The sequence below is a fragment of the Dendrobates tinctorius genome, unplaced genomic scaffold (assembly GCF_039654945.1).
Source record: "Dendrobates tinctorius isolate UK_male_01 unplaced genomic scaffold, ASM3965494v1 ptg000014l, whole genome shotgun sequence".
Classification (NCBI taxonomy): Eukaryota; Metazoa; Chordata; class Amphibia; order Anura; family Dendrobatidae; genus Dendrobates; species Dendrobates tinctorius.
The window spans coordinates 2,502,501-2,529,561 of NW_027361682.1; the positions used below are offsets into that span (position 1 = coordinate 2,502,501).

At 41.9% G+C, this 27,061-nt stretch overlaps 1 protein-coding gene across 3 annotated transcripts in view; it reads left to right on the forward strand.

The window, feature by feature from the left end:
* Positions 1–27,061, forward strand: part of LOC141073618 (uncharacterized) — a 295,600-nt gene that overhangs the window by 41,604 nt on the left and 226,935 nt on the right. For all 3 annotated transcript variants that reach the window (XM_073560964.1, XM_073560922.1, XM_073560930.1), the window contains exon 2: positions 15,372–15,453. In XM_073560964.1, coding sequence (XP_073417065.1) covers positions 15,415–15,453 — 39 coding nt within the window. In that variant the 5' untranslated portion in view covers positions 15,372–15,414. The remainder of the gene's footprint in view (positions 1–15,371; positions 15,454–27,061) is intronic.

A 27,061-nucleotide genomic window follows, 5' to 3' on the forward strand; every position in this document is an offset into this window, starting at 1 on the left:
AAGTTGGGTCTCCCTCAGAGGTCATGGGTCTTCCAGCAGGACAATGACCCAAAACACACTTCAAAAAGCACTAGAAAATGGTTTGAGAGAAAGCACTGGAGACTTCTAAGGTGGCCAGCAATGAGTCCAGACCTGAATCCCATAGAACATGTGTGGAGAGACCTAAAAATGGCAGTTTGGAGACGGCACCCTTCAAATATCAGGGACCTGGAGCAGTTTGCCAAAGAAGAATGGTCTAAAATTCCAGCAGAGCATTGTAAGAAACTCATTGATGGTTACCGGAAGCGGTTGGCCGCATTTATTTTGGCTAAAGGTTGTGCAACCAAGTATTAGGCTGAGGGTGCCAATACTTTTGTCTGGCCCATTTTTGGAGTTTTGTGTGAAATGATCAATGTTTTGCTTTTTGCTTCATTCTCTTTTGTGTTTTTTCATTTAAGACAAATTAAATGAAGATAATAATACCAAAGAATTTGTGTTTGCAATCATTTTCAGGAAGAAACTGAGTATTATCTGACAGAATTGCAGGGGTGTCAATACGTTTTGCCACAACTGTACATTCAGTAGACACCCCGGGTACCTTGCACAGAGTTGGACCAGACAGACACCACTTGCAGTCCAACAGGGAATTGGAATTGAATAGAAATGATGAGAAAAGGTACAATACTGGCTTCCTCCTCCCTCCCTAGCAATGTCCACGGCCTACCCACAACAGAGACGGTAGCCGACATTAAGCAGTAGTACACACTCGAGAATCTGGAAGCTTGAAGTCCCTTCGACGGGGGCCCTTCCAAAGTCCTGGAGACCTGTGTTGCGGTCTTTAAGTTCTTAAATCTGGGGCAACAGATCCTCTCTTCTCCTGAGGTCTGGCAATGCCCACTTTAGTGTCTTTCAGCCGTGGCAACAGATTCTGCTCTTGGGGTCTGGCAATGCCCTGGCTGCTGCTACACAACTGCCCAGAGCCAACGTGGCCGAGCAACTAACCGGAAGCAGTAGCTTCCTGCCGCCTTTCCTGCTGCTGACCCAGCCCACAATTTAACTATCAACTGTCCCTAACTTAGTGCAACACATAGGTACTTAAAGAGGAACTCCCCACATTACACAATATAAAAACAATGCAGTGTAATACATAGCAGTACATAATAAAATTATATGACGGTCCATAGTATGCCACACTGGATGGAGAGAGGGAGCGCAGGGGTTCTCAGCCACCTCCTTACACCAGCAATGGAAGCCGGGTGTCAACTATGATGTTAATTGAACACGCAGCTCCTGTACATAATTAATACATCATAGGTCGGGAAGAGGTTAAGACATTGTTTTCTGTTTTACCTTATACTAATAATAATAAAGTAAATGGCTACCCTGGTAATTAGAAAATCAGCCATGTGTCAAGAGGACGACTGACCTCCATAATGTTACGTAAATGACTCTCCCCTCTCCTAGTGTATCCTCACCCATCCCTGTAGACTGAGCCCTCGCGGGCAGGGTCCTCTCTCCTTCTGTACTTGTGTGTCCCTTGTCTTGCACATGTTTATTGTACTTGTCTATATTTCCCCTTTTCACATGTAAAGCGCCATGGAATAAATGGCGCTATATAAATGTATAATAATAAAATGACCTGCTAGATAGTACTAATCAACGTCTATCTACTTCTAGTGTGAAAAATGAGATGTATTTGTAGGTCAATTTTATGCAGAAATATGAAAAAGTTTCACAAACTTTCAAGCACCAGTGTAAGGTTAAGTGATTTACACAAGAACCAAGGACGGACAACTATTTGCAGAGGACACTGCTGCATATAGGAAATGTTCAGATCCTCCAGTGCTCCCAAATTCAGCCAATGTTTCTGTTGGCTTACATGACATATTTAAGAATATGAAGGACATGTTCTCATTTCTTGTATCCACTGTTTAGTTACATTAATTAAAAGATATAGAAAACCTTACTTCTCCAAAGCCATAACTTGTGTATATGAGCAATCTCCTCCAATGTGTTTTGCCCTCTGCTATAGTACTTGTCGGAGAATGTATGAGAAGTAATTACCTAATAAATCTGATTACAGATCCCTTTTATGGGTCTCTTCTGAACGTGTAACTGGAACAGATTCATGACAGACACAGGGAATCATGACCTGAAAAGTAGCTATTCTAGAGTAGTGAACATTTGTAAGGGCATAACCTGGTGGCCTAACACTAATCTCAGTCCCTCTTTGTGGCCTATTGTCCAGTTTGCACAGACATGTTATAAACTATATAATAATATAAATAGTATTATAATTCTAATGCAATGTTACTGAAAAATAATACAATTATTTGTATCCTTGCAGGTGACTTTACCAGGAGCTCAGAGGGATATCTGATATGCGCAGATTTTTCAGCAGATAATTTTCATATAACACCCAATGCTTATGAAGAACACTTCATTATACCATATACACCTCAAGATGTTATCAGACAAAATCTGTCATCTGATCCTTTTCAACAGGTCCTTGTTTCTGCTTCATCAAAGACAAATATGCAAAGCAAAAGTCACAGAAGGGCTCTTGATCATGAAACAGCTTACACAGGGGAGAAACCGTTTTCATGTTCAGAATGTGGGAAATGTTTTACATACGGATTACGTCTTTTTAGACATCAGATGGGACACACAGTGGAGAAGAAGACATTTTCATGTTCAGAATGTGGGAAATGTTTTACAAAGAAATCACTTCTTGATAGACATCAGATGATACACACAGGGGAGAAGCCATTTCCATGTTCGGAATGTGGAAAATGTTTTACACACAAATCATATCTTGTAAGACATCAGATGGTACATACAGGGGAGAAGCCATTTTCCTGTTCTGAATGTGGGAAATGTTTTAATCGGAAAACACATCTTGTTGCACATCTGAAAACTCACACAGGGGAGAAGCCATTTTCATGTTCAGAATGTGGGAAATGTTTTACAGAGAAATCAAGTCTGGTTATACATCAGAGAATTCACACAGGAGAGAATCCATTTGAATGTTCAGAATGTGGAAAATGTTTTAATCGGAAAACAAATCTTGTTACCCATCTAAAAACTCACACAGAAAAGTAGTCATTTTCTTTTTTTTCAAATTCAAAGTTTTTTTTTTTTATTTTGTAACAGCATAATATAATAAAAAACAGAAAATCAAAGTCTGGAAGAGGAAGAACAGAAAAAAGCGTTATATGGACTTCATTTCATAAAGAATTAAAGCATAAGAATAAAAAGTGTTACTCATGGTACAAACATCATGAAACCGGTGTCGTATATGGATAAGCAAGACACTTCAAAGATGAGAAGAAAAAGATAAGTCAAGGGGATCCATGGGTATTTATCACTTAATAGAGTAGATTATATTACAATCAGGATGTAAGGACGTAGATTGGCTGGAAAGTATTCGACAATTTGTTGGTCTATGGGAGTGCAAAGAAGAGACAAACTTTAAGGCTCCTTAGCCTAGTTTGGTAGAGTGAAAAATAAGGAAAGGTTTCCCAGTGAAACCATAGCGGTTGTAATAGTCTTGTGTTTGGGCTATCAGCTTTTCCATAGCATTGGTCCTAGCCAACTCTATGAATCATTCCTCTAAAGAATGGGGGGGTACTGAATTCCAGTGAAGTGGTATTATTGTTCTAGCTGTCTGAAGTAGATGCCTTTTAATAGTGATTTTCTTATACACCTGTTTGGGCATAGAGAACATGTATATCAGTGTAGCCTCTGGTGTCCTAGGTGCTGATACGCCTGTCAACTCCTTAATAACTCTGATGACCTCGTCCCAGAATGTTTCTAGAGGCCGGCAAGACCACTATAAATGTGACATAGTCTCCCCACGCACCCTGCAAAGCCAACATAGACTAGATACCTCAGGGATCTATTTATGTAAAGCCTTGGGGACCTGGTACCACCTTGAAACAATTTTATAGCTTGTATCTTTCTTGTAATTTACTGGCCATAACCGATTTGTAGAAGAGGAAAAAGCATTTATTCCACTGATCCTTCGTAAATGTGCTTAGGAGTACAGTTTCTCAAGCCTTGCAAGAAGATTTTCCAGATCTGGGTCTGTTAACAATTTTTATATACCAGAGATGGCATGCAGAGAGCACAGAGTGTCAACACACAACATTTCCAAATGGGATAAATGGCTGACAGATTCCGGATGACTGTCCAGTGAAGAGTGAATATGTTGAAGTTATATGTATTCAAAATTATGATGTATCCTCTGAGGACAGTCACCTAGGATAGTAGAAAGGGGCAAGAGAGTACCAAATGGAGCTACATGGTGTATACGTAAAGACATCTTTTTGGAGCTGGCTAGGAAGGAATTTGCGGAAGCATCAAGTGGAAACCTAGAGTGGCCAGTCAATGGTCCTCTCGGACCCAAAGTATTAATTTAATGCAATGCAACAAATCAAGAATCGCTGCATGGGCTGATGCTAGATAATATTAACAGCAATCAGGTAAACCGACAACCCCAGCATCTTTTAGACAGGATATTTGATTGCCAAACAAAACAACTAAAACATCTTTCAGTTTTAACGCAAAAAGAGGAAAAAAGCTCTGGAAAAAATTAAGAGACCACTGCAAAATTTTCGGTTTGTCTAATTTGTCTTTTTATAGTTATACTTTTGAGTAAAATGTAAATTGCTGACTTTTGGGAGGCGGAGCTTGAAGATGGCCATATTTTAATGGAGCTCCCTGATGGCAGAACTACATCCACCGCCATCACACCGCTATACTAAGCGGACAGCAGGGATAAGACCCGGGCAAGGTTCCCCCAGCGGCGGGGCCAGCTCTTCGGGGATTCCGGAGGTCCTAGGCGCAGGTAGCGCTGAAATCCACGCGACACACGGCCTCTAACAGGAGTGGCGGTGACAGGTCACATTGGAGTGCGGATCACGCTGAGGCACTCCGCACCACATTCCTGGACTACAAGGTAACCGGGGCCGCTACATACCTGTGAAGGAGCGGGAGCGTGGACTGGTACAGAGAGGCACAGTCTACAGCACAGTCAGAGGAGGAGGGCTGGGAGTCAAGTCAGTTGGGTGGAAAGTGCAGGTTCTTGGTCCTGGAGGCAAGGTAAAGCCACACAGTGCTCATTTCACCTAGAGAAGTAACTCAGCAAGTTGGCTCTTGTATACTGTGAGCCATATAATTGGTATATAAATCAGCTTATAGACTTGAATCCAATAGCACTGCCCCCTGCTGGATTTATAACCATAATGCACACTGTCCATGCTGGATTTCAATATTGTTATTTCATGGTCCAAAGCACAGATCAGAGTATTGGAGTACACTGCCCTCTGCTGGACTTAGGAATGGTGATTCTTTTCATGTGACTTAAATATTCAATAGCGATGTCACTGCCAAATCTACATGAGCTCATTAGGTCTCATCCATTATGGAAAAATACATAGCCAAATCTGGAAAATCAAATAGAGCCTCGACCCGGCAACAGAATACTTCGTTTCCACCTAAGATAACTACTGATATGGAACGGGAGGATACACAATCTATTGTTCAGGACATTACAGATATTTTAATGCCGAAAATACTCTCGACTGGTGGCATTTCAGGCGACTCTGGATGCTATTGCCACTTAGGTTAACACACGCATAGGGGCACGCATAACAGCTGCAGAACAAAGTGTCAGATCTGGAGGACATAGTTACAGAGCTATCAGGGAAGTTAGACTAGAGGGATAAAAATGTCACATTTCTTCTGGACAAAGTTGTGGATCTAGAGACAGATCTCATCGTAATCTGAAACTTGTGGGTCTCCCAACTTGTGGGTCTCCCCGAATCGATCAAAACGCCTAATTTAATGGGAGTAGTGTCAGAATGGCTCCCAAAAGCACTAAATCTAACACCACATTCAGTTCATCGCCTGGGTCCTCCTAGGAATGATACAGATTCCAGACCACGTCTAGTAATTTTCAGGGTTCTAGATTTCCAAGATAAAGTCAGTTTATTATCGGCATACAGGAATACGCAACCATTATCCTATGATCACCACAAACTTTCTTTTCCAGGATTACTCAGCTGCGGTTGCAGCCAAACGTAAAGCTTTTAATCCCGCCTGTGCTATTTTGGCGGGGAAAAATATTAATTTTGGGCTATAATTTCCTGCAATCCTATGCTTTTCTTTGAATGGGAAAAACTGGATCTTTACAGAGTTGGAAAATGCTTTGCAACATCTTCAAGCAAATACTCAAGCTGCAGTGCAGACCTCAGATGAGACCTGACTAATATAGTTGACTTTCTTTGTCACTGTCACCTAACAGAGTGGCGTCGATTTTGTTTTGTTGAGATATTAATCTCTTTTCTTCAAACATGTCCACGCTCATAATTATTTTGAGCATGGTTATTAGCGGGTTTAGTTTGTTAATGTTGGGGTGGGTGGGTTCCTGCGCATGTTCTTCACACCTTTTTGTTGATGTGGACTCTACGCCCACTCGCTGGGATGGGTGTTGGGTTTATATGCATCTGATATTCAGGAAGATCGCACCATGTTCTGGTATAGGTTAAATGATAGATAATAGCAGTAATTCTATGTCCACAATGCATTCATTATATTGGTGCTCTTGGAATTTAAATGGGCTAAACACCCCAGTCAAGAGGAAAAAGGTTATGCATTATTTACAACGTTCTAACTTTCATGTAATTTTTCTACAAGAAACTCATTGGGTAAGGGATAAACATCCATCTTTATTTAGTAAAAATGTGTTATGTGCTGAGGCATCATATTCCAAGAAACAGGGGGGTGGCGATACTTGTCAATAAATGTCTTAATTACAATATTTTAGATACTTGGGAGGATCCAATGGGGAGAATTTTAATAGTTAACATAAAAATAGAAGTTCGCTATAGCCTGGTAAATGTATACGCACCCAGTGGTCCAGACTCGGTTTCAGGCTCAGTTACGAACCCGTCACACATAGCGATCTCGCTAGCGAGATCGCTGCTGAGTCACAAGTTTTGTGACACAACAGTGATCTCACCAGCAAGATCGCTGTGTGTGACAGTGATCAGCGACCGGCCCCCCTGCCGGTATCGCTGATCGCTGCAAGAAACCTCGACATTTTTTTCATCGCTGATCTCCCGCTGGCCAGCATGCATCGCTGCGTGTGACAGGCGGGAGACCAGCGATCAGCTGGTAACTAACGTACACATCGGGTATCCGAGGGACGCGCGTCCCTCGGATACCCGCTCAGCTCAGCAGCGATCACACAGTGACTTACCAGCGATACTGACACGTTGATATCGTTGTCGGGATCGCTGGTAAGTCGCTATGTGTGATTCCAGCTTTACTCTCTAAATTGACGGGTTGGGACACAGCCAATTTGATAATTGTTGGTGACTTTAATGAGGCACATGATATATCTATGGATAGTTCAGGTTCAAACAACCTTGGAGCTACAATGCATGAAGGTTTAATTCAGAAACTGATGGATTATCTGGGGCTGACGAATATATGGAGATGGCACCATCCCACCGATAAGGACTTTTCACACTATCATGTTCAGAATACACATGCAAGATTAGACTATTGTTTACTGGGCTTATCGATGGTGTCCCTTGTTCTGTCAACAGATATCTTGGATATTCAATTGTCTGATCATGCCCCGGTGGTTTTCAAATCTAGATTGGTAAATCCGGCATACAAGGAAAGGAGGTTGAGGTTTCCCTCTTATTTAGATTCGTCTGACGATTTTAAGGCTTACTTGCAGATGTCGTGGAACACATACAAAGAAGACAATAAGGAGCACTGTGCTGATCCTCACTTATTCTGGGCTTGCCTCTAAGGCAGATTTAAGTGGACAAATCACCTCTTATGTCGGGAATAAACGCAAAAAATTACTAGAGGCCATGTTAGCAGCTCAGGAAAAATTGACTCAGGCATATAAAAATTTTAAACTATCCAATACCCCCACAAATAACCAGAAATTCATAGAGGCTAAAGAGGCAGCCGAAAACATTGAGCATGAGAGAGCGTTATACAGTCTAGACTATCAAAAACATAAATATTTTAAGTGGGGGAACAGGCCAGGGAAGCTACTTGCCTCACTCACTAAAACTTTTAGACAAGCAACTAGAATCAATAGGATCTGTAATCAAGATGGAAAAGTTACAACGGATAATGAACTAATAATAGAGGAATTTAGACTTTTTTTGATCTTTGTATGCAAGTGGGGGAGAGGAGATTGCAAAGGCATCGTATTTCTTTCAGGATGGGATGGCTCCTAGTATTGCGGAAGACCAGAGAAACCTGCTTAATTCACCCATTACCATTACGGAAGTACTGTCAGCCATCTTTACTCTTAAGATTTCTAAGGCACCGGGTCCAGATGGGTTTAGTAGAGAGTATTATAAAATCTTGGGTCCATCGGTAGGTCCACATTTATGCGAGTTATTTAATGGAATCATGGAAAAGGGCTACATTCCAGATAGATTTAATGAGGCTTGTATTATGCTTCCTAAGCCTGGAAAAGATCTATTGCAGGTGGAGGGAAATTGCCCAATCTCACTGCTCAATGCAGATTTACAAAAATATTGGCAACTAGGGTCCAGCAGGTTATTTCTGAGTTAATTTCATTACATCAGACGGGGTTTGTACATGGGAAATCGATAACCTATAATATAAGAACAGCGATAGGTTCCATATCTAGTTGTAGACTCAATAACGGTAAAAGAAATATAGTGGTGGGCATCGATGCGGATAAGGCCTTTGACAGGGTCTCCTGGAATTATTTATATAAGTTGTTGGAGGTCAGAGGATTTGGGTCCTGGTTCTGCAATGCTATTAAATTGTTATATAGGGACCCCACATCTAGGCTTTTTATAAATAACACCTGTCGATGCCATTTGTCATCCGATGGGGTACCAGGCAGGGATGCCCATTGTCTCCATTATTATTTAATTTGGCATTAGACCCTTTATTGAGAACTCTCCAAAATTTGCCAGATTTTCATGGGATCTCTACTGGGAACATGGAAACAAAATTAATGGCTTTTGCCGATGATATTTTATTATTTATTGCCAACCCAACACAAGCCATTCCAATCATAATTTCGACAATCGAAGACTTCGGACATCTTACTGGCTTTAAAATTAATTATAATAAGTCAAAAGCATTGGCAGTATTTAGGGCGGGTAGAATATCTGAGAGCTGGTTCCCTTGACTATGGAAGTGCGAGTCTTTTGGGTACCTGGGCATTAGGCTTCTAGCAGATCCACATTAATTATATTGTCTTAATTATACACCCAATATTCTTAAAGTGACTAATCTCAATTCATGGAAATACTTTATTTTGTCTTTTACCGGTTAATGTTCCTGGAGCGTAACAATATTGTATCTTACAGTTATTGTTAGGTTCTTTAGAAGGACGTAGATCTGGGGATTTATTCTGACAGAATTTTATAAGCTGAACTGGATGGACTAATGTCTTTTTTCGGGCTTACTAACTATGTTACTATGTTATGTAATGTCACTTAATTAAAATAATTTTTCCTAAATTATTATATCTATTTCTATCATTACCACTTTTATCCAAATCGGACACCAATATATTGAATAAGACATTTCCACAGTTTATGCGGGGAGTAGGGGGCCGTTCACGCATTTGGCTATGTAAACTACAACTGCCATGATCTGAGGGAGGTATTAACTTCCCTGATATTTCTAGATATAACATAGCAGCTAACGTACGATATGTAATAGATTGGATGCGGGGAACATCCCATTTTGCCAATACTCACCTAGAGGGGCAGATTTATCCACATATATCTTTAATGGCTTTGTTACATCTGACTAATGAGGAACTCCCCGATGAAATCAGAGAACATCCGTTACTTTGGCAAACTATTTTCTCTTGGATAAGAGGGAGGAAACTAATTTGGGAGGTAGATTGTCACCTTTCCAGCCTTTTCTAGCTAACCCAGTATTTTTAAAAAGCAAACCGCCTTAAATCTATAAAGATATGGCACAACAAAAGTGTGCTCTTGGGGTAGATCTATTACGCCATAGTTTCTCTATAATCACTTTTGACGAGGCAGTATCTTGTTATCCCGTTTTTGGGGGACGTCCGTTCCTGTTTCTGCTGGCACGCAGTTTGGTTCTTAAATTTGTGGCTAGCAGACAGGGGGTATGGGTGATAAATTATGCATTCTCAGAACAGGCAGGTCTCAATTGATGTAAACTAGTACCATATATTCCACTCTGCGAAAGGAATGGTCTTGGGATGCTAAAACCTCTGGTCCGGCGAGATGGATAAAAGATATGGAGGTTGGAGATATATTAGAAGCTACTAGGGCTCAATGGAAAGTTATTCCAAATAACAGTTATACTGATATGGCTATACTATTATTACATAGGGCTTGTATTACCCTGTACGTCCAATCCAGAATGTCTCCCACAAATTCTTATCAATGTATAAAATGTGGTTTGCATAATACTGACATTTTTCACCATATGTGGGTTTGTCCTTAAATTCAAAAGTTGTGGCATGATATTCACTCTGAATTACAACAGTTGAGTGGGTTTGAGTTCTCTCTCACCCCACAATGGGCAATTTTTAATATCCTGGAGGAGACTCAAAGAGCATTACCTAGGCACATTAAGGCTATGTTAGTGATTTGGGCCTCAGCGGTAAGGAAAAGTATATTACATCAATGGTTAAACTCAAATGTGCCATCAAAATCATTGATATTAACAAAAATTAATTTTCTGTTTAAAATGGACTGGTTGGAAACTTTACCAACAAAGCAAAGTCAACAGAGAAGTTCTTCACTAGATGTTCATTCCTTATTCCTTCTTTAGATACAGAGCCTAAGAATAGACTTAAGAAGCAATTTGAAGGCACAAATTGGTACTTGCTACAAAGCATTGGAGGACATGCACCAATTTAAGGAATTTCTTCAAATGATGACACTCGCAGGGAGGGGAGGGATAAGGGAATGGGCAGGATTACTGTTCAATGTCATGAACATACTGTAACTGTTTATACCTTTTCCTTTGTTGTTAAATTTAAGAAAAAAGTTTTAAAAAAATGTAAATTGCTCTTTTATTCCATAAACTACCTACAACATGTCTTCGACTTTCCAAGCACTAAATTTTGTATTTATTTTCAGGAGATGAGAAACGGTCAAAAGAACAAAAAATGCAGTGCTTGCAGACCTCAAATAATGCTAATAAAACAAGTTCATAATTATTTAGAAACAACAATACTAATTTTTTTATATATATTCTTTATTTAGAAAATTTCAATAATATAACAGGAAAGGAAAATTCAATTTTCCAGAAATAGTAAAAGAAAGAACGAGATTAAAAAAATAATTGTAATAAACCACAACAATAACACTACAAGGGTTGTAAGAAGAGTTTACAATACTAATGTTTTAACTCAGGAAAAGTTCAGAAATCAATATTTTGTGGAATAACCATGATTTTTAATCACAGCTTTCATGCGTCTTGGCATGCTTTCTACCATTCTTTCACACTGCTTTTGGGTGACCTTATGCCACTCCTGGTACAAAAATTTAAGCAGTTCGTTTGATGGATTGTGGCTATCCATCTTCCTCTTGATTACATTCCAGTATTTCAGAGGTTTTCAATGGGGTTCAGGTCTGGAGATTGGGCTGGCCATGACAGGGATTTGATGTGGTGGTTCTTCATCCACACATTGATTGACCTAGCTGTGTGGCATGGCGCATTGTCCTGCTGGAAAAAAACAGTCCTTAGAGTTGGGGAACATTGCCTGTGCAAAAGGAATCAACTGACTTTCCAGGATAACTTTGTATGTGGCTTGATTCATACATCCTTCGCAAAGATTAACCTGCCCAATTTCCGTCTTGCTGAAGCATCCCCAGATCATCACCGATCCTCCACCAAATTTCACAGTGGGTGCAAGACACTGTGGCTTGTACGCCTCTCCAGGTCTCTGTCTAACCATTAGATGACCAGGTGTTGGGCAAAGCTGAAAATTACTCATCAGAGAAGGTTACCTTACTCCAGTCCTCTATGGTACAATCCTTATGGTCTTTGGCAAACTTCAGCCTGGCTCTCCTTTGCTTCTCATTGATGAAAGGCTTTTATCTAGCTTTACATGACTTGAGCCCTGCCTCTAGGTGCCTGCTATGAACTGTTCTTGCTTTGCACTTCACCCCAGCTGCCATTTGCCATTCCTTTTGTAGGTCACTTGATGTCATCCTGCGGTTGCTGAGTGCCTTTTGCATAAGATGACTGTCATCATCCCGGTCAGTGGAGAGTCGTTTTCGCCCTCTGTTGGTCTGTAGCTTTGTTGTCCCCAATATCTGCTGCTTGACCTTGTTGTAATGGACTGCCGTCTTCAAAATTTTAAGGATGGAGGCAACATGATGCTCACTGTATCCCTCTGCTAGTAAAGCCAGAATTGAGCCCTTCTTTTCCTCACTCAATACTTTTCTACTCATTTGCCATGGTTAAGTTATTTTTTCATTCCTATTTCTTTTGGGATATTACTAGTACTTGTTTTGCCATCCAACTTGTCCTATTGCAAGAGGATTGTGAACACCACAGCAGGTTTTTTTATACTTTCCTTCATTAAATACAATTTGGTTCAGGTGATCACCTAATCAGAAGCACATTAAGTAGAATGAGGTGTACTCTGGTTGGAATTCAACTGACAATGGAATGGCTATCAGACATATAGAGAAGCTGATTTTTACAAAACTGCAGTGGTCTCTTAATTTTTGCCAGAGCTGTACACCCGGATGGATTGCAGCAGGTATACAGTAGCAGGCTAGGTAGATTATCTTAAGATCATTGACTCTGTCAAACGAACTTTGGACTTTTATTGGTGTAGAAAGACATTTAATTCTTCACATTTATCAATATCTTGAATTGTGACCATTTCTCGAAATGCATGAATTCAATCAGAGACGGGCCAGGTATATGTGGATTGGTAATATGCAGTTGTGTGAAAAGTGTTTGCCCCCTTCCTGATTTCTTATTGTTTTATATGTTTGTCACACTTAAATGTTTCAGATCACCAAAAATGCAAATATTAAACATATCACAAGTAAAGACATAATGCAGTTTTTAATTGAAGGTATTTATTATTAAGGGAAAAAGAAATCCAAACTTACAGGGCCCTGTGCGGAAAAGTGATTGCCCCCCTACCCTTAAAACATAACATGCAAAAGAATAGGAAATAAGGAGGCAAACACTTTTTCACACGACTGTAGATTAGGAGATCATCAGCAAATGATGCACATTTCTATTCTCTCCCTGCAATCTTGATTTCATGTACACTACCGTTCAAACGTTTGGGGTCACCCAGATAATTTTGTGTTTTCCATGAAAACGCATACTTTTATTAAATGAGTTGCCAAATGAATTTAAAATCTAGCCCAGACATTGACAAGGTTCGAAAAAAAGATTTTTTGAAATAATAATTTTCTCCTTCAAACGTTGCTTTCGTCAAAGAATGCTCCCTTTGCAGCAATTCCAGCATTGCAGACCTTTGGCATTCTAGCAGTTAATTTGCTGAGGTAATCTGGAGAAATTTCACCCCATGCTTCCAGAAGCCCCTCCCACAAGTTGGTTTGGCTTGATGGGCACTTTTTGCGTACCATACGGTCAAGCTGCTCTCACAACAGCTCAATGGGGTTGAGATCTGGTGACTGCGTTGGCCACTCCATTACAGATAGAATACCAGCTGCCTACTTCTTCCCTAAATAGTACTTCCTTAATTTGGAGGTATACTTTGGGTCATTGTCCTGTTGTAGGTTGAAATTGGCGCCAATTAAGCACTGTCCACAGGGTATGGCGTTGCAAAATGGAGTGATAGCCTTCCTTATTCAAAACCCCTTTTACCTTGTACAAATCTCACACTTTACCAGCACCAAAGCAACCCCAGACCATCACATTACCTCCACCATGCTTGACAGATGGCATCAGGCACTCTTCCAGCATCTTTTCAGTTCTGCATCTCACAAATGTTCTGTGTGATCCAAACACCTCAAACTTGGATTCGTCTGTCCATAACACTTTTTTCCAATCTTCCTCTGTTCAATGTCTGTGTTCTTTTGCCCATATTAATCTTTTCCTTTTATTAGCCAGTCTCAGATATGGCTTTTTCTTTTGCCACTCTGCCCTGAAGGCTAGCATCCCGGAGTCGCCTATTCACTGTAGACGTTGACACTGGCATTTTGCGTGTGCTGTTTAATGACGCTGCCAGTTGAGGACCTGTGAGGCGTCAATTTCTCAAACTACAGACTCTAATGTACTTGCCTTGTTGCTCAGTTGTGCAGTGGGGCCTCCCACTTCTCTTTCTACTCTGGTTAGAGCCTGTTTGTGCTCTCCTCTGAAGGGAGTAGTACACACCTTTGTAGGAAATCTACAGTTTCTTGGCAATTTCTCACATGGAATAGCCTTCATTTCTTAGAACAAGAATAGACTGTCGAGTTTCACATGAAAGTTTTTTTTCTGGCCATTTTGAGAGTTTAATGGAACCATCAAATGTAATGCTCCAGATTCTCAACTAGCTCAAAGGAAGGTCAGGTTTATAGCTTCTCCAATCAGCCAAACTGTTTTCAGCTGGGCTAACATACTTGCACAAGGGTTTTCAAGGGTATTCTAACCATCTATTAGCCTTCTTACATAGTTAGCAAACACAAAGTAAAATAAGAACACTGGAGTGATGGTTGTTGGAAATGGGCCTCTATACACCTATGAAAATATTGCATTACACACCAGATGTTTGCAGCTAGAATAGTCATTTACCACATTAACAATGTATAGAGTGTATTTCTAAATCATTTAGTGTTAGCTTCATTGGAAAAAACTGCTTTTCTAAGTGACCCTAAAGTTTTGAACGGTAGTATATATCAGGGATGGCGCGTATGGCTGGCAAAAGTTTTTCCATAATTGGTATATAGAGTAGGCTTACAGGCTCCATATTGGACACATGATTTGCTGACATTAGCAGTTTGACACTGGATGAGACCAGATAAGATACAAAGAGTTATCTGTAAAGTTGCCCTGATCATTTACAGTAGCGTCTCACAACGCCTGATATCAGATCAGAGGTTTAGGGCACCGTCACACATAGCGACTCACCAGTGATCCCGACGATCTCAATGTGTCAGGACCGCTGGTGAGTCGCTACATGATCGCTGGTGAGCTGTCAGACAGACAGCTTCACCAGCGATCAGCACCGCGGAGTCGATGTGTACTTAGTTACCAGCGCGCTGATGCAGGGAGCATACGGCAGCAGCGGCTCAGTATTGGGGTATCAGCAGGATGAGCAGTTTGTGCAGGTTAGGTATAAATGGTGATAGGGTTGGAAATGTGAGAAGTCAGATGTGTTTTTGTTGTTATTTCTGCAGACGAATCTTAACTGGAAGAAATTGTCATGTCGGTCTAGTCCAGATGGAAAAATTAATTATTGCACCAGAAAGAACGTCAACTGTAAGTTACTATATATAACTGTACTGTAAATTTATAGTCTGCAGGTCTGGTATCTACCACTATATGGTCACCATATGGCTGTAATATCAGTGTTAGTCTTTAAGTTGAGATTTATTGTCAGTAACAAAGTGGCTGAAGTTCTTCTCTACCCACGATCAGGGTTCACTACCATAGTTGTACACACAGCACCTGGTTAGGGGTCCACTCAGATGTTTAGCCCCCTACTTCCCCACTTGAGCTGAACCCCTAGTTATGCCTCAAGAGGGAGACCTATGATAAAGCGGTTGTCCACTACTCAGACAAGTCCTTCTCAATCACTGTTTGCACCAAGTAAAATAGTGGCTACACCCACCTCCAAGTAGTGGACAACATCTTTAATAGAGATGAGCGAATTTGATCAGAAAATGATCGCCAAGCATAAATTCGGCAAGAATATGGCACATTTGTATTCGTGATCGGAAACCCGAGCAAAATTTTATAAAATTGGTAAAATTCGGTAAAAGTGTGGGAAAATATTTGCGTGTTGCCACAAAAATATTTTCAGCACTTTAGCAACGATAATGGTGTTTTCTGAGTGTTTGGCACGTGTATGATAAAGGGTTTGCAGAGCCCAGAGGCACGGCGTTCTTGTAAGCACAGCATAGAGGTCAATTTATTAAAATAACTTTGTGTGTACATTGCAACTTGCCAATCAGGGCGCAGGAAACACCCACAATGTCCTGACACCATGGCACGTGTCATTGGCTGCTAAAATCACATGTCCCTCTCCATATAAATATCTGACGTGAAATACTTCCGGGACATAGTGTACCGGCGCATGCGCAGTAATGATTTTCGGCTTTGCCCGCAGTTGGGCAAATCACTGCACGTGCGCGAGGCAAGATTGCTTTGCACACACGCGAAATATGGAGAACTCTAATTCCGGAAAATATTGCGGACGGCAGTCACGGATTGGGTGGAGAAAAGAAGAAACACCGGACACGGCATTTACATAGCTTGCAAATTTCCGGTGACAGATTCCCTTTAACCCCTTCACCCCCAAGGGTGGTTTGCACGTTCATGACCGGGCCAATTTTTACAATTCTGACCACTGTACCTTTATGAGGTCATAACTCTGGAACGCTTCCATTGATCCCGGTGATTCTGACATTGTTTTTTCGTGACATATTGTACTTCATGTTAGTGGTAAAATTTCATTCAAATAACTTGCGTTTATTTGTGAAAAAATTGGAAATTTGGCAAAAATTTTGAAAATTTCGCAATTTTCCAACTTTGAATTTTTATGCCCTTAAATCACAGAGATACGGCACACAAAAAACTTGATAAGTAACATTTCCCACATGTTTACTTTACATCAGCACAATTTTGCAACCAAAATTTTTTTTTGTTAGGAAGTTATAAGGGTTAAAAGTTGACCAGCGATTTCTCATTTTTACAACACCATTTTATTTTTAGGACCACATCACATTTGAAGCCACTTTGAGGGGTCTATATGATAGAAAATACCCAAAAGTGACACCATTCTAAAAACTGAACCCCTTAAGGTGCTCAAAACCACATTCAAGAAGTTTATTAACCCATTAGGTGCGTCACAGGAATTTTTTTGAATATTTATAAAGAAATGAACATCTAACTTTTTTTCACAAAAAAAAATACTTCAGGTTCAATTTTTTTTATTTTACCAAGGGTAACAGGAGAAATTGGACTGCAAAAGTTATTGTGCAATTTGTCCTGAGTACGCTGATACCTGATTTGTGGGGGGGAACGACTGTTTCGGCGCATGGCAGAGCTCAGAATGGAAGGAGCGCCGTTTGACTTTTTCAATGCAAAATTGGCTGGAATTCAGATCGGACGCCATGTCACGTTTGGAGAGTCCCTGATGTACCTAAACAGTGGAAACCCCCTACAAGTGACCCCATTTTGGAAACTAGACCCCCCAAGGAACTTATCTAGATATGTGGTGAGAACTTTGAACCCACAAGGGCTTTACAGAAGTTTATAACGTACAGCGGTACAATTAAAAAATCATATTTTTTCCACAAAAATGATCTTTTCACCCCAATTTTTATTTTCCCAAGGGTAACAGGACCCTAAAAGTTATTGTGCAATTTGTCCTGAGTACGCTGATACCCCACATGTGGGGGTAAACCACTATTTGGGCGCATGGCAGAGCTCGGAAGGGAAGCAATGCCATTTGACGTTTTTGGCTGGAATTGAGATCGGACACCATGTCGCGTTTGGAAAACTCCTGATGTACCAAAACAGTGGAAACCCCCCACAAATGACACCATTTTGGAAACTAGACCCCCTAAGGAACTTATCTAGATGTGTGGTGAGAACTTTGAACCCCCATGGGCTTCACAGAAGTTTATAACATACAGCCATACAATTAAAAAATCATATATTTTCCACAAAAATGATCTTTTCACCCTCAATTCTTATTTTTCCAAGGGTAACAGGACCCTAAAAGTTATTGTGCAATTTGTCCTGAGTACGCTGATACCCCACATGTGGGGGTAAACCACTATTTGGGCGCATGGCAGAGCTCTTAAGGGAAGCAGCGCCATTTGACGTTTTTGGCTGGAATTGAGATCGGACACCATGTCGCGTTTGGAAAACCCCTGATGTACCAAAACAGTGGAAATCCCCCACAAATGACACCATTTTGGAAACTAGACCCCCTAAGGAACTTATCTAGATGTGTGGTGAGAACTTTGAACCCCCATGGGCTTCACAGAAGTTTATAACATAAAGCCATACAATTAAAAAATCATATTTTTTCCACAAAAATGATCTTTTCACCCTCAATTCTTATTTTTCCAAGGGTAACAGGACCGTAAAAGTTATTGTGCAATTTGTCCTGAGTACGCTGATACCCCACATGTGGGGGTAAACCACTATTTGGGCGCATGGCAGAGCTCGGAAGGGAAGCAGCGCCATTTGACGTTTTTGGCTGGAATTGAGATCGGACACCATGTCGCGTTTGGAAAACTCCTGATGTACCAAAACAGTGGAAACCCCCCCCACAAATGACACCATTTTGGAAACTAGACCCCCTGAGGAACTTATCTAGATGTTTGGTGAGCACTTTGACCCCCCCAGTGCTTCACAGAAGTTTATAATGCCCGGGCGTGAAAATAAATAATTCGTATTTTTTCCACAAACATGATCTTTTAGTCACCATTTTTTTTATTTTCCAAAGGGTACCAGGAGAAATTGGACCCCAAAAGTTGTTGTCCAATTTGTCCTGAGTATGCTGATACCCCATATGTGGGAGAAAACTACTGTATGGGCACACGTCGGAGCTCGGAAGGGAAGTAATGACGTTTTGGAATGCAGACTTTGATGGAATGGTCTGCGGGTGTCATGTTGCCTTTGGAGAGCCCCTAATGTACCTAAACAGTGGAAACCCCCCACAAATGACACCATTTTGTAAACTAGACCCCCCAAGGAACTTATCTAGATGTGTGGTGAGCACTTTGAACCCCCCAGTGCTTCACAGAAGTTTATAACGCCCGGGCGTGAAAATAAAAAATTCGTATTTTTTCCACAAACATGATCTTTTAGTCACAATTTTTTTATTTTCCCAAGGGTACCAGGAGAAATTGGACCCCAAAAGTTGTTATCCAATTTGTCCTGAGTATGCTGATTCCCCATATGTGGGTGAAAACTACTGTATGGGCACACGTCGGGGTTCGGAAGGGAAGTAGTGACGTTTTGGTATGCAGACTTTGATGGAATGGTCTGCGAGTGTCATGTTGCCTTTGGAGAGCCCCTAATGTACCTAAACAGTGGAAACCCCCCACAAATGACCCCATTTTGAAAACTAGACCCACTAAGGAACTTATCTAGATGTGAGGTGAGCACTTTGAACCCCCAAGGGCTTCACAGAAGTTTATAATGCCAGGGCATGAAAATAAAAAAATGGTATTTTTTCCAGAAACATGATCAATTAGTCCCCAATTTTTTCATTTTCCCAAGGGTAACAGGAGAAATTGGACCCCAAAAGTTGTTGTCCAATTTGGCCTGAGTACGCTGACACCCCATATGTGGGAGAAAACTACTGTATGGACACACGTCGGGGCTCGGAAGGGAAGCAGTGACGTTTTGGAATGCAGACTTTGATGGAATGGTCTGCGGGTGTCATGTGCGTTTGGAGAGCCCCTGATGTACCTAAACTATTGAAACTCCCCACAAGTGACCCCATTTTGGACACTAGACCCCCCACGGAACTTATCTAGATGTGTGGTGAGCACTTTGAACCCCCAAGTGCTTCACAGAAGTTTATAACACTCGGACGTGAAAATAAAAAAATCATTTTTTTCCACAAAAATGATATTTTTGCCCCCAATTTTTTATTTTCCTAAGGGTAACAGGAGAAATTGGACCCCAAAAATTGTTTTGCAATTTGTCCTGAGTAGGCTGATACCCTACATGTGGGGGTAAAACACTGTTTGGGCGCATGGCAGAGCTTGGAAGGGAAGGAGCACCATTTGACTTTTTCAACTCAGAATTGGCTGGAATTGAGATCAGACGCCATGTTGCATTTGGAGAGCCCCTGATGTACCCAAACAGTGGAAACCCCCAATTATAACTCCAACCCTAACCCCAACACACCCCTAACCCTAATCTGAGCCCTAACCCTAGCCCTAACCCTAACCCTAGCTCACCCTAGCCCTAACCCTAGCCCTAACCCTAAGGCTGTGTGCACACGCTGCGGATTTTGCTGCAGTTCCGCAGCGGTTTTGGCTGCTGCAGACCCCAGTACCATGATTCCCTATGGGAATCAAAAACCGCAGTGCAGACGGTGCGGAATTTTCCGCGCGGATTATCTGCGGTTTTCAATCCGCAGAAAGAATTGACATGTCAATTCTTTCTGCGGATTCTCCTGCGGTTTGCCATCTCCTCTAATGAGGAGATGAAAAACCGCAGGACAAAACCGCAGAGCAATCTGCAGGTAAAACCGCAGGTCTTTTGACCTGCGGTTTCACCTGCGGATTTTACAAAATCCGCGCGGATGAATCCGCACCTAATCCGCAGCGTGTGCACACAGCCTTACCCTAACGGGAAAATGGAGATAGATACTTTTTTTTAGTTTTATTATTTTTCCCTAACTAAGGAGGTGATAACGGGTGGTTTGATTTACTATTTATGGCGGTTTTTATGTTTGGCGGCTGTCACACGCTAAAAGACGCTTTTTATTGTAAAATAGTTTTTGCATCACCACATTTTGAGAGCTATAATTTTTCCGTATTTTGACCCACTGAGTCATGTGAGGTCTTATTTTTTGCGGGACGAGTTGACGTTTTTATTGGTACCATTTTCGGGCACGTGACATTTTTTGATCGCTTTTTATTCCTATTTTTGGGACGCAGAATGAACAAAAACCAGCGTTTCATGAATTTCTTTTGGGGGGGGTGCGTTTACACCGTTCCGCGTGCGGTAAAATTGATAAAGCGGTTTTATTCTTCGGGTCAGTACGGTTACAGCGATACCTCATTTAGGTCGTTTTTTTATGTTTTTGTCGGTTTTATGCAATGAAAACTATTTTATATAAAAAATTATTTTTGCATCGCTTTATTCTGTGAGCTATAACTTTTTTATTTTTTCGCTGATGATGCTGTGTGGCAGCTCGTTTTTTGCGGGACAAGATGACGTTTTCAGCGGTACCATGGATATTTATATGCGTCTTTTTGATCGCACGATATTACACTTTTTGTTTGGCGGTATGATAATAAATCATTATTTTTTGCTTCGTTTTTTTATTTTTATTTTTTAAGGGGTTCGCTAAAAGGGTTAACTAATGGGACAGTTTTATAGGGCGGGTCATTACGGACGCGGCGATACCTAATATGTGTACTTTTATTGTTTTGTTTTTTTTTTATTATTTTCAAAAAATGAATTTATTGGGGAATATTTTTTTTTTTTTTTTTTTACTAATTTATTTGGCGATTTTTTTTTTTTAATTTATTTTTACATTTTTTTTTAATTTTTTTTTTACTTTATTACATAGTCCCAGGTGGGACATCACTGTCCTGTGACAGATCGCTGATCTGTCACATCACAGATCACTGTGACAGATCAGCAATCTGTCACAGGCATTGAAGCAGACTTCCTCTTGCCTGCGCTTTGCAGGCACTGAGGAAGCCAGCTTCCTCAGGTCCCCGAAGGCCCCCGTCGCCATCTTGGATTCGGGGGCCTGGAGGATAGGAGCCCCCCGCAGCAGCGCTGCACATTGCGCTGCCGTGGGGGGCTCAGGGAAGCACGGAGGGAGCCCCCTCCCTGCCGATGCTTCCCTTTAACTCCCGGTACACCGCGATCATGTTTGATCGCGGTGTGCAAGGGGTTAAAGTGTCGGGGGCGGTCCGTGACCGCCCCTGACACATAGTGCCGGGTGTCAGCTGTGATAATCAGCTGACACCCGGCCGCGATCAGCGGCGCTCACCATGTGGGCGCCGCTGATCGCGGTAGACGTGCTATCCCGTCCCCGGTCATACGGGCCCGGGTACCGTGGACGGGATAGTACGTCGGATGTCAGGAAGGGGTTAAGTATAATTGTGTCTAGCCACACGCTAGGCCTCATCTTCACCCGCCTCTGCGCCCTATCTAGCCTCTAACTCACCTCTTCCTCTTTCTGACCACAACCTACTTACATTTTCTTCCCTCTCCTCCTCAGGTCCACAATCCCCACCTCAAAAACTTGCACACCCTCGCAGAAATCTTCAACACCTCAATCTACACTCACTGTCTGAATCTCTCCTCCCTCTTACAGACATAAGTTCCCTAAACAATGCGGATGCCGCTACCGCTCTATATAACACCACAATAGCTGTAGCTTTGGAATCAGTTGCCCCTCATACCAAAGCTCGCAAAATCAACAGACAGCCCTGGCACACCAGTCTGACCAAAGAACTGAGGTGGGCTTCCAGGGCTGCTGAGAGGAGATGGAAAAGATCCCACTCCAATGAGGACTTCATCGCATTCAAACAGACCCTCAATACTTGCAAGGCCACACTCGCTGCAGCAAAACAAACCTACTTCACATCTCATATCCTCCCTGTCTCACAACCCTAAACAGTTATTCAACACCTTTAATTCTCTCCTCTACCTCCCCCCAGCACCTCCTCCCTCCCCACTCATCTCAGCTGAAGACTTTGCCTCATTTTTCAAGAAGATTGATAACATCAGAGAAAGTTTTGGTCAATAACCCCCAGAGCCCTTCCTCCTAATTGCCCTGCCCTCTGCCTCCAAAACCAACTTCTCCACCATTACAGAAGATCGACTCTCCACTCTACTATCAAGATCACATCTCACTACCTGTTCACTTGACCCGATCCATCCCACCATACCAAACCACACCACAGTCTTCATCCCAACCCTAACCCACCTCTTCAACCTATCACTAACAACTGGTGTTTCCCCTCAAGCTTTAAATGTACCTCAATCACACCTATCCTCAAAAGCCCTCTCTTGACCCATCCTCTGTATCTAGCTATCGCCCTATATCACTTCTCCCCTATGCCTCAAAACTACTGGAACAATACGTCCATCTTGAACTGTCCTCCCACCTCTCTTCTTGCTCCCTCCTTGACCGATTACAATCTGGCTTCCGGCCCCACCGCTTCACTGAAACTGCCCCTAACTAAGGTCACCAATGACCTATTAGCCGCCAAGGCCAAGCAACACTACTCTGTCCTCCTCGTGGACCTGTCCTCTGCCATTGACACAGTGGACCATTCCCTATGACTACAGACCCTCTCATCTCTTGGCATCACAGACTTGGCCCTATCTTGGATTGCATCATACCTAACCGGACATTCAGCGTCTCCCACTTGCACACCACCTCCTCACTGCGCCCCCTATCTGTCGAAGTCCCACAATGTTCAGTCCTAGGGCCCCTGCTCTTCTCCATTTACACCTTCGGCCTCGGACAGCTCATAGAATCTCATGGCTTTCAGTATCACCTCTATGCTGATGACACACAGATTTACATCTCTGGTCCAGATATCACCTCCCTACTAAACAGAATCCCTCAATGTCTGTCTGCTATTTCATCTGCTAGATTTCTAAAACTTAATATGGACAAAACAGAATTAATCATCTTTCCCCCATCTCACGTAACCCCCCCAATTGACCTATCCATTAAAGTAAACGGCTGCCCAATCTCTCCAGTCCCACAAGCTCGCTGCCTCGGGTTATCCTTGACACTGATCTTTCAAACCACATATCAATGCCCTTTCCACTTCCAGACCGACTTCAACTCAAAAATATTTCATGGATCTGTACATTCCTCAACCAAGAGTCTGCAAAAACCCTAGTCCATGCCCTCATCATCTCCTGCCTTGACTACTGCAACCTCCTGCTCTGTGGCCTCCCCTCTAACACTCTCGCACCTCTCCAATCTATTCTAAACTCTGCTGCCCCACTAATCCACATGTCCCCCCGCTACTCCCTGGCCTCTCCTCTCTGTCAATCCTTGCACTGGCTCCCCATTACTCAAAGACTCCAGTTCAAAACCCTAACCATGACATACAAAGCCATCCACAACCTGAGTCCTCCATACATCTGTGACCTCGTCTCCAAGTACTTACCTGCACGAAACCTCCGATCCTCACAAGATCTCCTTCTGTACTCCCCTATTATCTCCTCTTCCCACAATCGCATACAAGATTTCTCCCACGCATCCCCCTACTCTGGAACTCTCTACCACAACATATCAGTCTCGCCTACCATGGAAACCTTCAAAAAGAGCCTGAAGACCTACCTCTTCCAACAAGCCTACAACCTGCAGTAACCACCGGTCCACCAAACCGCTGCACGACCAGCTCTACCCTCGCCTACTGTATCCTCACCCATCCCTTGTAGATTGTGAGCCCTCGCGGGCAGGGTCCTCTCTCATCTTGTACCAGTCGTGACTTGTATTGTTTGAGATTACTGTACTCGTATGTATTATTTATACCCCTCCTCACATGTAAAGCGCCATGGAATAAATGGCGCTATAATCTAATATATAAAGCTCAAGTGTGTGTATGTATGTATGTCCGGGATTGGCATCCGCAGCGTCGCAGCTACAGCCACAAAATTTGGCACAGTCACACATCTGGACCCCGAGAGTGTCCTAGGCTATGTTGTGAGGCGAAATTTTAACCCTGCACGTTCCAATTCACCAAACAATTTTGCCCTTATCTACATAATGGGGAAAAAGTGTGTATCAAGCCCCACCCCTCATTATGATGTCATAATGGTTGCCATGGCGACGGTGATGTCATAGGTTGCAAGCCCCGCCGCTCATTATGATGTCATAATGGTTGACTATGGGATGGAGGATGTGTGATGGATATATGGGCACTGGACTATGGGATGGAGGATATGTATGACGGTATATGGGCACAGGACTATGGGATGGAGGATGGGTATATGGGCACAGGACTATGGGATGGAGGATATGTATGATGGGTATATGGGCATGGGACTATGAGATGAAGGATGTGTGATGGGTATATGGGCACTCGACTATGGGATGGCGAATATGTGTGATGGGTATATGGGCATGGGATGGAGGATGTGTGATGGGCATGGGACTATGGAATGGAGGATGTGTGATGGGTATATGGGCACTCGACTATGGGATGGAGGATATGTATGATGGGTATATGGGCACGGGCCTATGGGATCGTGGATGTGTATGATGGGTATATGGGCACGGGACTATGGGATGGAGGATATGTATGATGGGTGTATGGGCACGGGACTATGAGATGAAGGAAGTGTGATGGGTATATGGGCACTCGACTATGGGATGGCGAATATGTATGATGGGTATATGGGCATGGGACTATGGGATGGAGGATGTGTGATGGGTATATGGGCATGGGACTATGAGATGACAGATGTGTGATGCGTATATGGTCGCTCGACTGGGATGGCGAATATGTATGATGGGTATATGGGCATGGGACGGAGAATATGTATGATGGGTATATGGGCATGGGACTATGGGATGGAGAATATGTATCATGGGTATATGTGCATGGGACTATGGGATGGAGGATGTGTGATTGGTATATGGGCACTCGACTATGGGATGGAGGATAGGTATGTTGGGTAGATGGGCACGGAACTATGGGATGGAGGATAATTATAATTTGCTATAACTATCCACAGTTAGTTACTATGCCCGGGTAGCGGCGGGCTCTTCAGCTAGTAATAAATAATAATAATACATGTAATAAATACATCGAATACTTGCAAGAAAACTTCTCAAATCTTTTTTTCTCACTGCTCCATTGGATCACCATAATTATTTGGAGAAAACCTGGTGTCCTGGAAATTATGAAAGAAAGGAATAGAATAACAAAAAAATGTTTTTAATAAAATAACATATCCTTTCTTTTGTTCAAGCCAAAGGGAACTCTGGTGTTTGATTTGAAAATCCACCAGGCTTCTCTGTTTCTTAATGTGAGTTCAGTGTCACCACCTCTAGTAGGTGTATTTTTTCAATACACTATGAGTGATTTTATTTCTCCCTTGTGGCACTCAATAAAATGTTTAGAAGCCTGGGATGTGTTTCTATTTGTGTTAATATTCTCTATATCAGAAATGTGTTCCCTAATTCTTGTTTTCAACATAAGCTTTGTGATTCCAACATATTTTTAATGGCAAAGAGTACATTCCATAATGTAGACCACATTTTTGGTGTTACAATTAATACAAGTTTTAATAGCAAAATGATTGCTCTCACTAGAATCCCCAAAACTGGAACTTATTTTAGTGTGTTGACAAGTTTTACATGATTTAGCGCCACACTTGAAAAAACCCTTACTACTAAGCCAATTCGTAGAATAAGTTTGAGATGTATTAAAAAAAACTAGGTGAAAGACTCTGTCCTATGGATGGCGCTCATCTAGAAACTATTCTGAAACCCTTTCTTATAATATTATCTATGTCTGGATCCTCCTTTAAAATAGATAAATTATTTTGTATAATTATTTTGATAGTAGCAAATTGATTTCTGTATTGGAGTACTAATGTTACAAGATTATCAGAATTGTTTAGTGTACTATGTTTGAATTTAAAGTGCGGTTTTTGAGCCACAATTTTCGCTTCTCTATTCAAATTCCATTGGCTCTATCCCCTTCAGGCTAAGCATTGTTTAATATTAGAAACTTCCTCATACTCTGTTCTTGTACTACAATTGCGTTTAGCTCGCGTCATTTCACCAATTGGTATACTTTTTATTGAATATTTGGGATGGTGACTGCTAGCATGGAGTATGGTATTCCCTGCTGTGTCCTTTCTGAATGTACGCATTATGACAGGTTTACCAGAAATCCCATGCAGACTCAAATCGAGAAAGTCAATACATGAATTTTCTTGTTGAATTGCAAATTTTAGATTCAAAGGATTACAATTGAAGTAAAAATTTAGACTTTGTACAGCAGATACATCCGAGTTCCATATGACTATGATATCATCTATGTATCTGCCGTACCAACGGATACAGCTTTTAACCCCTTTACCCCCAAGGGTGGTTTGCACGTTCATGACGGGGCCAATTTTTACAATTCTGACCACTGTCCCTTTATGAAGTAATAACTCTGGAGCGCTT